Raw genomic sequence first — 12,612 nt, forward strand, 5'->3', positions numbered from 1 at the left:
TCTGCCACAGTTTATATACTTTAAAACATATTTTGTAATTTTCTTTATATTTTCTCCTCTAGGGACCTTGAAACGTCAAGAAATGTCAAAATTTTCAATTAGACAAATTGGACCCATTACAATAACTTCCTATGTGTAGTTAACAATATCGGCCTAAGATGAAGAAAAGTCCGCAATAGCACCATATCATTTGCATGAAATTTCCCATGACCAATCGACAACTTTTTGATAAATTCACGAATAACATCTTAAAGTCCTAAAGACCGATTGCGGGGCAATATCATAGACCTTCGTGTCTTCAAAGAAAATTGTAAAAGTGGTAAATTATAAAGTCCCGTTGGCAAAATTGTGAGCTCTGACAAAATCTTAAGATTTTGTTGGTGTGATGTAGCAATTAAAGTGCGTAATAGAGTCGTCAAATGTCAAAAACAGACGACAGGTTTAACAATGACAGCTGTCAAAAATGAGGGAATGTAAAAATGAAACCCGTTATCGGAAAATGATTTTCTTCTTTTCTTTATATATTTTTTTTTGTAATTGGTCAACTTAATTAACTTTAACAATTAGTTTAATTTGTAGATATGTTCAATAAGGACAGCAATACAATTTATACTAATATACATAATTGCATTATTCATTTGTCGTAGTTTTAACAACAATAATATATTGGTACACTTGTATGTATACTTAGAACTATAAAATAACACTCTTTTTAACAACAATGCTCTCAAGTTTATGCAAGGTCACTTAAAAGAGTCTCGAAAAGTGCTCGCTTTTTAAAAAGCATATTTTCGCCCTTGCTATGTATTTTTACACTACAGATACACACGACAAACCACATCCACATCTTATCAAAACCATTGTCCATGATCAGGAAGATACCTATTTACATACATGATTTTAGAGTGTAAATCAATGCCTTGTTCACTTGAGAATGCATCCTTTGTCTATGGATGTCCATATATCCATACAGAACCCCAAGCACCCTCTTTCATGTGATACCTTTTGCCAGGAGTACAAAATCCTAGAAAAAAATATGAATGGCAATTAAAATAATGCGACGAACAAGGCTGGCGCTGCTGCTGCGATGGCGATATGGCGAGGACGACAGGAGAATGTGAATGTAAATGCGAATGCCTTTGAATTACGCTTGACAAACCTTGTTCAAAGTATTCGGAGTGTGTCAATTGTCAGACCCTCAGACCCTTAGACCATCTAACACAAAAATTATATGATGGGGTGCAAAAATGAAAATTGTATCAGAATCAGTAAAGAAGGGAATCCTAAATTCACGACATTGATAATGTTCATTGAGAAAAGAAAAACTCTGGCATTATACACCACACAGAATATAGCTAGGTATATGGTGCACGGGGGGAAGTTGCTTTGCGCTTGTGCCGAAGCACGAGTCATTTTGCAGCTATAGGAGCAGACATTTAGGAAGCAACAGCATGTCTGCTCTCAGGATTGTTTTTCAGTTTGCTTTCGAACGTGTAACACTGTTGAATTACATATATCCCTTATTTGAAAACGCGTAGATTGAACTATCTTGAAATATTTCCGCATAAAAAAACAAAAAACAGGTGCTTTGAGTTTATTGTAGTGATTATAAAAAGTGATTTGTGTTATGATATGAATTTGGGGATATGGCGCAGTTGTTAAAACGCACTAAAAAATCCTGTATAAAAGTAAGTTTTTCAAAAAATAAGATTTTTCTCTAATAACAATTAACACTTATATCCCTTTGGGAAAGAAAACAAAATTAAAAATCATAGTAATCGATTAGATCCTCCAAATTGCCATTTGGGAACCTACCTCTATTCTTCTTAGCAACCGTATGCGTGGAAAAACATACCAAATACAGAATAGTTAATTTTTCAGTTGAAGAGTCAAAGAGGTTAAATTTGTTTTTAAAGGATTATTCATATACATACATGGAATGAACTAATTGAATGGTGGTGAAACATGTTAGTTTTGAAATTGCTTTAATATCCGGCAAAAAGAAATTAATGCGTTCTAAATTATAATTTCAACTCCTAAAGTATAATAAAGCATAAAAACATTCTCGTGAGAACTTTATACATAGAAAGGATAATGGGGCAAAAATGAGTTTCAACTTTTTGGTAGTTCATTTCTAGGTTTGTAATGATAGTTGTGGTAAGGGTGCGTTTAAATGTAAAAAAACTCAAAGAAAAATATGAAATTCAGCGGAAAACATGGACAAACATTAAGGGTTAATTTGTATACATACGAATATGTTTATTGCATACCTATGGTCTTATTATTCAAAGCTTCATTCTAGTTTGTAATTAAGATCTTTTTTTAGAGGATGATGTTAGGGTTCTTAATTTATGTATTAAGATTAGGCCAAATATTTTGATTTAGGATTTGCCTCTGGGAAAATAATAAAAACAAAAAATTAAGTGGACGTAAGTTATGAAAGAGTGGAACTAAAAGGCATATGTTTTTTTGTGTGTTTTGGAGTATTTTTGAGGTTTATTTATTTAGCATTGGCATATTTTTCCCTTTTTAATAAATATTTCCATCAATTCGTAATCTAATACTGAATACTCGTATCTACTGAAAAAAGTGCAGAATCTCACTGAATTAAACATTGTAAAGGTGAAAATAACCACTAACCGAATAATGGGTACCTTATGTATATTTTTTTGGATGTGTTTCTTGTTCTTCTTTGAACGTTTTTTTCATATTGTTTTTCAAAAATGTTGGTGAAGTTTGAAGAATTTAATTAAAACAAACACAACAAATAAAAAAGTGTTAAAAGTTACCACAAAAATTAAGTAATTCCTATATATATAAAAAAAAAAACAAATAACAAATCTTAAATAACTCTGTGCATAAGCATGTAAATGGTATTTTTTTTAATAAGTGTACAACTTGAAAATGGAATAAAACAACAAATTTGTTTTTAAATTGACATAAAATTTACTTTTTTTTGAAAGATAAATATGAAGAATGCGGCTAACCAACTTTTCCAACATTTGTGGCCGTGTATCGACTCTATATACTTGAGGTTTACCATCATTACAAATACAGCAGTTTTGTTAATTGAAGTATCCATTTAAAGCTGTTATAAATTTACTTTTTTAGGATTTGAAGGGGAAGGACTTTGAACGCAATTGATCAAAATGTTCGTACAGTTGATGAAACACAAAAATCAATACAAAATAATTAAAATTAAAATGTATTATTATTTTTATTCAATTTTGTACTCTGAATCAACAATTTTTTTTTTGAAGAGTACCCGTGGCATGATGGTTAGTGCGTTGGACTGTTATGCGACAGGTCTTTGGTTCGATCCTGCCTGTGCCACCTACAGTTTTTTTCACGGGTATTACCTCTTGCGAGGAATTGACAAATTCTCTAAGAGTAATTCTTCTCAAGTGAATTCCCAAATTAGCCGCTCGGATTTGGCATGTAAACTGTAAGTCCTGAAATTACTCGCACACAAGAATAGTTGAGAGTTGTAAGTCACTAGGGCCTGGTTCTCTACGGATTTGTTCGCCACCAAATTTATTTAATTGTTATAGAAATTGTCTGGCAGTTTTGCGATGATAAATGGAGTTGTAAGTTAGATAGTTGTAGTACCCGTGGCATGATGGTTAGTGCGTTGGACTGTCATGCAAGGGGTCTAGGGTTCAATCCCTGCCTGTGCCACCTTAATTTAAAAAAATTAATTTGCGCGGGTACTGCCTCTTGCGAGGAGTTGACAAATCCTTCAAGAGTAATTCTTGTCATGAAAAAGTGCTTTCTCAAAATAGCCGTTCGGATTCGGCCTTAAATTGTAGGTCCCTTCCATTCCTGACAACAGTACTCGCACACAGGAATGGTTGAGAGTTGTAAGTCACTAGGCCCTGGTTCACAACGGACTGTTGCGCCACCCCATTTCATTTCAAGTTAGATCAAACTGCACACAATGCACACATTTGATTAAAATCGTAGATAATACAAATCGACTAAACTGACAAAATTTAATAGTGTTATTAAGTATAAAATATTTTTCTATTTAAGTTGCAATTTCAAATTATTAGAAACGAAGTAAATTCAAAATTTTGGTTTTTAAATACTCGTAAGTAAGCATCATCGCGATTTTTTTAATGGACTTTTACACTTAATCGTAATTTATAAAATAACGACAATAAGCTCAAAATAGGATTGTTTTCTAAATTAATTAAGCCACAATTATGTTTTTTGAGGTACATTACTCTATGTTGACAACACTACTTTAATGACGGGAATTTTGTCAGCTGTGAAGTGATTTATTGTTAGTTTGTTTTAACATTTCAGTACGAATAAAACTTCCAAAGTGTGCAAATTAATTTTGCAAATCAATTTGTTTTTCATGAACGATGAAGGTCACTTTTGTTTGAATGGATACTTCAATAAACAAAACTGCCGTATTTGTAATGATGATAAACCTCAAGTATATAGATTCATTATTACTGACCTTTTCATTAAGCAACATGCGACATAGCTGTGAAAAGGGTTGGTAACGTATGGTTCAAGTTACGGTACCGTGAAACGGTCTCTAAGATCATGCGATTTAACGCCGCCGCCGCCGCTTGAGTATTTTCTGTAGAAATACGTGAGGTCTCTAGTCTATGTCGATAAACACGAAACGATTGACCACTTGTCATTGACGATACGCGGCCAGGTAGATAGCAGTCTTCATATTAATCTTTGAAAAAAAAAAAAATCATTTGAATTTAAAAAAAATATTTTTGTTTTCTTTCATTTCCAAGTTCTATATTTAAATCATTACAAGGAATTACTTAATTGTTTATGGTGACTTTTATCTCTTTTTTGTTTGGCATTAATTTGTTTACAAAAGTACCGTAGTGAAGATAAATTTTATAACAAAAAGTATGCGGCGGAAATAAGTAAATTTCGAAATGAAAATCGGAATGAGAAACTTAGTAACATGGAAAAGAATGCTAAACCTTTCTGGAACATAGCAAAAATTATTAAAAATAAAATAGAAAAATTCCTAACCTTCAAAATCAGATAAAGGCAATTTCCTTACGTTAATATTTTTGAAAAATCATTGTGTATCTCAACACCTTAGTGATGATCCTACTAAAATACTAGTTAGTGAAACAGCAAACACAGTTCACTTACAAATTACTAAAACTCCTAGGGATCAGTATGTACCTAGGGAGGATGTTTCAAATTTAAAACTAAAAAAAAAACAGATGGACTAGATAACGTAAAAAATATTTATCTTAAAAAACTACCAAAAGCACCGCTCGAATTTCTTAAGTTTTCGATAAACGAAACGCATGTCTCAAAACGCAATATTTTCAATTAAATAAGAAATATGCAAAGGTAATACCGATTTTTAAATCTGGAAAACCGTTAAAACTCACAACAAGCTATCGACCAATAAGTTTGCTCAGTAGTATAAGCAAAGTTTTCCAAAAAAAATTGAAATGTATAATATTACTCATCGTTGATGAGCTTCAGATATTTCCAAATGAACAATTTGGATACGGAACGCATCACATAACTACTCAACAGGTATTAAGAGTCTGTGAACAGATTAAGAAAAATCGATCTCTTGGCAAATCCACTGCTTATTCTACTTGATATCGAAAAGGCACTTGACTCAGTTTGGCACGATGGAGTTGTGTAACATTTCAGGTTTCCTTCGTATCTTGTAAAAATTATCCACGGTTTTCTGTCCAATCGTTATCTTATTGTTTTCGTCAACAACTGTTCGTTTAACTGTTACTAAGTCAACAATGGTTTCCCACAAGGATCAGTACTAGGTCCTTTACTGTACAATATTTATACTTTTGATATTCCTAGATTACCAGGTTGTCAGATAGCCATATTTGCGGATGATCTTTTCATCGCATAAATTTATTCTTAACATAAATTTATTCTTAACATTGTGACAAATATGAAAAGTGCGATAGGATTGATGACAAATTACTACACTTCAGTAGAAACAAAATATCTTGTAACCTACCAAGCAATCAACTAACCGTTAATGGTGTAAATGTTAAATGGAATCTAAGTGTGAAATATCTTGGTATTTATTTAAATAAAAACTCACTCTCAGAGAACATATTACCAAAACTCTACAAAAAGTAAGCTTTGCTACAAATTTTGTATATCCTTTTATAAATACAAAGTCATGCCTTAGCAACGTTTATAAAATGATTATTCAAAAAATAGTTTTCCAAGCAATACTTTTCTTTGGATGCCAGGTTTGGGAGAAATGTCTTAAAAAAAAAATCAAACATGACCCTACGATGGATTCCATCTGTCTGTACTGTTCTATAGCCCAAACCAATTTAAACTTCAAATTTGGAAATTGAAATTTGGAGGCGCGTTTGTTTGCTGTGTTTTTTTTTTAAGATTACAAATAATAGCAGTGACAATACAAATTTGTTGGTCAAAAATCAAAAATTCGAATTTTCTCAAAAACAAACAAATAGATTTTAATTAAATGTTCTCTAAAATTTAGTTTCTTAACTTGGCTTTTTTTTATATAAAAAAAATATTTGTTGGCTATGAAATGTGCAAATTTACTGGTCGTATGATCAGGGTCGGCCTCAGCCAACCTTGCACCCTGTGAAAGATTAGTAGAAAGCGCCCCTTTTTATATTTTCACACATAAACTTATACACAAGCATAAGCCTTTCCCACATTACCCAGGAGGTAGACTTTCAGTGCGTTTTTTTATTGTGGTATCAGTAGTAACCCTAAACCATAAACTAAAACGCAACGATGAAATGAGCAGAGGGGAAACGTTTAAACTTCTAAACTTACTTTTTTGACCTTACATTTTGCTAATTCAGAAATAAGATCATCAAAGTCTAAAGAACTTAATAATTCCTTTTCAATGGACATTATAGATAAGCCCACCAATCTCTCTTGAGTAAAGGTTGTCCTAAGAAATTTGTTATTAAATTTAATTTCTCCTGAAACTGCCGTGACCGGGATTGTATTAAGGATTTGGAGAGTAATTACTAAATTCTTCTAGGTTTGAACTACAAATAAAATTTAACACATCTAAACTTGAGCTTTATGGTGTAACAAGGAATTCTTCTCCATCTAAATCTTTAAAACAACCTTATATTATAACATTCTGCAAATTAAGGCTTGAAGCACGTAAAGTTTTATTTTTTAAACATTCGCATATGTTACTTAAAAATGATAAATTGATACTATACTTATGTATCAAGCTGTTCAAACTTTTTTTTAATTCATTGAATGGCTTAATAAAGTATTTTGAAACAAAAAATCTACTTTAAACCTTTGTTTTGGTTCTAATATAGTTTGAGGACATTCATCAGCAGTCTTTTTCTCCGTTAAGATCGCAATGATGAAGCTTCAAGAAACATTTTTGGTATTTCTAGGGTTAATTGAACAAACCTACCCATTCAATTTTTCATCGCAACGCATTAAAATCCAACAGTTTTTTGTATTTTCTAAAACTCTTATGCCAGTTGACGGATTAGCGGATGGACTTTGCAAATATATACTAGTTTTATTTATATTTTCTAAAATAACAAAACAAATGTAAAATCAAGAATTTTATTTCCTAACGATTCTGCAATGTTTTTTGCCTTTAGATTTCCTATTTCTATTACGGCTTCATATGTTTCTTTTAAATTTGTTTTTAAAGGCCTCAATGTTTCTAACCTGCTTTCCCATATAGTATCACAAAAGGGGTTTCAAAGTACGACTTGGATTTTTATTCTTATAAATATCCTTACTTGTTGTGAAACTAGAAAAAAAGTTATACAAACATTGAACTTTATAGAAAAATTTAACTACATATAATGAGAACCGAGCAGCTAAATTTAAGGAATGCGAGCAACATGGAACGAAAGATGCTCTTGGTTCCAGGGCTCGAATTCGATTCTGAACACCAGCTTTTTTTCACCCGACTCTTTAAATTTTACACTCTATCTTTTCCATTCTGTTAAAAATTTCATATTCTTCCACTCTTACACAGAAACAGTGTGCAATAGGAAAACCTGCACGCTCTGACCCATAAGATTCTGTATAAATAAATTGTTGTTTTTTTTTAATATCACCCATGTTAGTTTCGATACTCAGTGTGCAATAATAATTCTAAATAAATAAAACTTGCACATCCATTGGCCATACCTTGTAGTAGGTCGCACAGCAACCTAACTGCTCTCTTCTTTCGGAGGAATTTTTTTTAGACGAGAACTTCGTTTGTGCAAGATCAGATTACATTTTCTTGCTCCTGGTAATGCGCTCCCAGAATTTTGCGCCCTGTGCATTTGCACATCCTGCACATATGCTTTGTCCAGCCCTGCGTATGACATCCTTTGATCTTATTCTTGATCACAAAAGTATAAACTAGCAATAGATAGACCCAAATGCACATTACCCTTTGTTCCATATTTGTTAATATTATTATAATTTTAATTTTATCTAATTTTTCAGCTCTCGAACGTTTACCGAGTAAGCACATTAGTCAATACGTATTAAGAATATTACTGCACCATATTTAGTCTATCCCAATATATGTATTTTTTATTTACATAAGCATGTATGTATTTTGAATATGAATCATTTTTATCTTCAAATATAATTAGTTAGATACAAATACAAATTTAACTGCGGTGCTAATTTGTAGTTTAATTTGAATGTTCCCAAAATAATATTACCATTAATCCCAATTTACGTTAGCGAATTTTGTTTACTAATGAAATTAAATTTGGATAAATGAATACGTCAATAAACAAAATTGCCGTAGCCATTTTGAGTGATGATATGAAGTATATTATTTTGAGACACCATTACATCCACGCAAACTGACAGTTTGATGTCTTTTATGGGTTGATGGAATAATTGGTCCGAACTTCTTTAAAAATAATGCTGCCAGAAAGTGACAGTCAATGTCATGATTACTGACAACTGGTTATGAAGAAAATTTTTGGTAACCGTATAGTACACCGCTGCTTTACTACTTTGTGGGGATATATAAGGTCAGAAATTTACTCCCATAAGCTCGTAACTATTGAAGATTTGCCACGTTATTGCCGATATACGGCCACAAATTTTGGAAAAGATATGCCATCGAAAACTGGCCTCTAAATTATACTTCGTTCAACAAAGCGGTAGACGTCATATGTCAAAATTCATATTTCGAATTTAGTAAATGTTGCGATGGACTGTCATGCGAGAGTTCTTTTGTTCGATCCCTGCCTATGCCACCTAAAGTTTTTTTCACGGGTACTCCCTTTCCAAGAGTAATTCTTGTCATGAAAAGTGCTTTCTCAAATTAGCCGTTCGGATTCGGCTTAAAACTGTAGGTCCCTTCCATCCCTGACAACAGTATTCGCACACAGGAATGGTTGAGAGTTGTCAGTCACTAGGCCCTAGTTCTCAAACGGACTGTTACGCCACCCAATTTATTTTTATTTATGTCATCGAAAACTGGCCTCTAAATTAGACTTCATTTAAGAAAGCCGTAGTCATAGTCATATGTCAGAAATCATATTTCGAATTCAGTATATGTCATGTCATTAATAAATAAATCATCTTTGGTTTATTCCATTTCAAAGTTATATGCCTCTAAAAACACCCTTTATAACTAGTTTTAGCGTCGGCTCTATCATGATGGTAAACAAAAGTCGTCCACTTTCGAAACTACTTCAAAACTAAGTTTTTTCACACTCAAATCATAACGCAAAAGAGAACAACATTGATTGAGTAAAAAAAAAACATCTTTAAAATTCTGTGCTTATTTCTTTATTTATAAAAGCTGTGTTTTAATTCTTTTTTTTGATAAATATTATGATTATATTAAACTTTGCTTGGATTTAGAAAACAAAACTCAACTATATTTCTTTTTATTCTTTTTGCAGTTTTTTCGGAAGCTTACCTCATCAACCAAGTCTCCCGTTACTAAGTTAGAAGAAGAGTCCTTAAGGCCACGTCAAATACAAAAATGTGAACTGGATTCCGACACTGACATTTGTTCTCAAAAAATTCCCATGCGATGTCCATACACCATCAGTGCAAAAGTATCCAACCGTAACAATAAAAACAAATTGAATTCACGAAGCACCCGTACCGATACTTCTTCCCAGTCTGAAACTAAATCCTCAAATTTTATAGTATCCTCTCAATATGTTAGCAAACTGGAAACCTACCTTGCTTCTGCACGTCAAACGATGAACCCCAACTACTTACCATGTGACGTCCATGGTGTTAGGAGTTTTCGGCTCCTTTCTGAAGAAGATCCTTCCAACGATTGTTCGACACACCGTTGTTCAGCTGGTATTGTATTTGAGAAAGTAAGATATCGGGAAAATATCCGATACTTTCGACGTACTCCATCCAATTCAAGCCTATCAAGTTATCCGTCTTCACCAAAAACTATTGACTGTCAAAAGGAATATATTTGCGCTCTCAATGAAAAAAAGAAGGAAAGCATCAACAGAATGAACTCATATTCGAAAAACCGGCAGAGCAATATTTTCCTTCAGTTTAGAAATAATATATCTCATCCAGTTAACCTCACGTTGAGTTCAAATCCGTCGGGAAATCTTAATAACTTAGTCATAAGCGAGGGTCGAAATTGGTTGAATGAACCGTGTCCAGTAGTCAGCTGGGATATCAATGGAAATTCGATTGATGACGATATAATTTGTTTAAACAACAATTGGGATGATTGTGACAATCGATTGAATCTTCTGCGTGACAAACGCTTGATGAAAAGTCGTCTGGATGGCTCGTATAAATCTAGTTCCAGATCAAGCTCAACTACGTTGGAAACTTGGGTTGACGATGAAATTCTTGATAACTCATATAACGAGGAAATCGAGAGACAGTTTCGGATTTAGTGGTATTAATGTAATTTGCGTGAATTAAAGTATGAAATTAAAGTACGGCTGTAGATAGAGAGATTTAAGTTTTATTTAGTTTTCTTTAATAAAAAAATAAGTAACCAGTAAAAAGGAGCTGTTTTGTTGTTATTTATTTTATTTGACAAACATTTACAAAATGCCATGGTAAGTTTAAACCAAAATAATAATAATTCTATAGTGAATTGCGTGGATAAAACAAGCCGATACCCTAGAAATCACACTGCATGGCAGGAATACCCGTTAGGAGTCTTGCTAGGTTTGGATTGGGAAAACGTGAACTACGTTATTATACCAAATATCGGCACTTGATATAATAATAATTATTCGAAAATCAAAAAACACTTGCAATCTATCGAATTGTAATCTAACTTAAGGTGATTATTGGATAAGTCCAAAAAAGTTCGTGTTATAAAGTCCTTCAGCTATATGTTAATGTGTGTACTGCTCATCGGGCTAGAGCCCATTTGATACCAATACAGAGCAATTTAATATCATTCCTTAAGCTTGGATTTTTCTAGTAGTGTGAATACCGTCAGGTAATATTTTGTAAAATTGTGAGGCTCACAAGGAGACAAACGACAAGAGTGCCATACTTATTGGAACGTCCACTTTATATTGCAGAAATAAAAACACAAACGTGATCTTAAAGATTTCTGTAAGGCGTTTATTATGCAGAATTTCAAAGAATGATATCATTTGTCTGATTATTCTCGTTCATTAATGAATATGTGGTTGATCTTTTCAAGTCCGGGAGTCATGTGCTTAGGCTGGCCATTGGCTGTCAGCTTCGATTTCCCTTCTACTCGACGGGGTGTTATATGAGCCTTTTCCATAATTTGGTTGTCTACGTACTTAATGGCTTTACACACTGTAGTGTGTCCTTCCACGAACCGAAATACAGGTTTACTCAGATATCTTACCTTCTCTATGCGCTACCTTAAAATAAGAACAAGTCCAAGCTTTCTAAGTGGGCAGTCCAGGAATCTTAATATTATTATCTTTTGATTTTTTGTAAAAACTTAGTTTTAATCAAACAAACAGATTATATGAAATAAGTTTATTAAAACTGTCATTCCAGAAATATTGGGTTCAATTCCGGAGTGTACCATCTAAATTTTTGTTCATAGGTACTCCCTCTTGCGAAGAACTGACAGAATTTCCAAGAATAATTCTTGTCATGAAAAGGACATTCTCAAATTGACCGTTGGGATTTTTGCTTGAAACTGTAACTGTTTTAGAAACATTTTGTTAAGATCATCGGAATTTTAAGTAAAAAATATATTTTTTGAAAGTAACAAATAAGTATTTTGGAACATCAAAAATTACTAAGACAATCACCCCCATTACCGATGTCGTAAACGACAGCAAAATAGACGACACGACGCAATCTACATTCCATAAGTCGTTTTCAAATTTTGGCACTCGTTTTGTTGTCGTGTGTAAACATCAGCATTTTGTAAGACGAAAGAAAACGACGACAGTGAAAAAAAGACGGTATCTCTCGTTTGAAAATTTGCTCACGACGAAGAAATGGAAGTTCGTAAAACTGTAAGTTTCCTCGTTAAATAATTTATTTTATGGAATTTATTAGCACTTTATTTGCATTAAATAAAAACAAAATAATTATTCACATTTGCAGTTGAAATTAACAAATCCTGTCTTATTAGATTTTTCTGCATCTGTCATTTGAAATCGAGTCCATTTGGTTTGGGGCAAATATGAACTTGCA

The 12,612-nt window shown here is 32.7% G+C and overlaps 1 protein-coding gene across 1 annotated transcript; it reads left to right on the forward strand.

Moving 5' to 3' along the window:
* Positions 1–1,463: 1,463 nt before the first annotated feature.
* LOC129950123 (uncharacterized) lies at positions 1,464–10,976 on the forward strand. The gene is made up of 2 exons (XM_056061953.1): positions 1,464–1,688; positions 9,879–10,976. The coding sequence occupies exons 1-2, from the start codon at positions 1,647–1,649 to the stop codon at positions 10,857–10,859; spliced, it is 1,023 nt and encodes a 340-aa protein (XP_055917928.1). The 5' UTR covers positions 1,464–1,646; the 3' UTR covers positions 10,860–10,976.
* The last annotated feature ends 1,636 nt before the right edge of the window (positions 10,977–12,612 follow it).

The sequence above is a fragment of the Eupeodes corollae genome, chromosome 3 (assembly GCF_945859685.1).
Source record: "Eupeodes corollae chromosome 3, idEupCoro1.1, whole genome shotgun sequence".
NCBI lineage: Eukaryota > Metazoa > Arthropoda > Insecta > Diptera > Syrphidae > Eupeodes > Eupeodes corollae.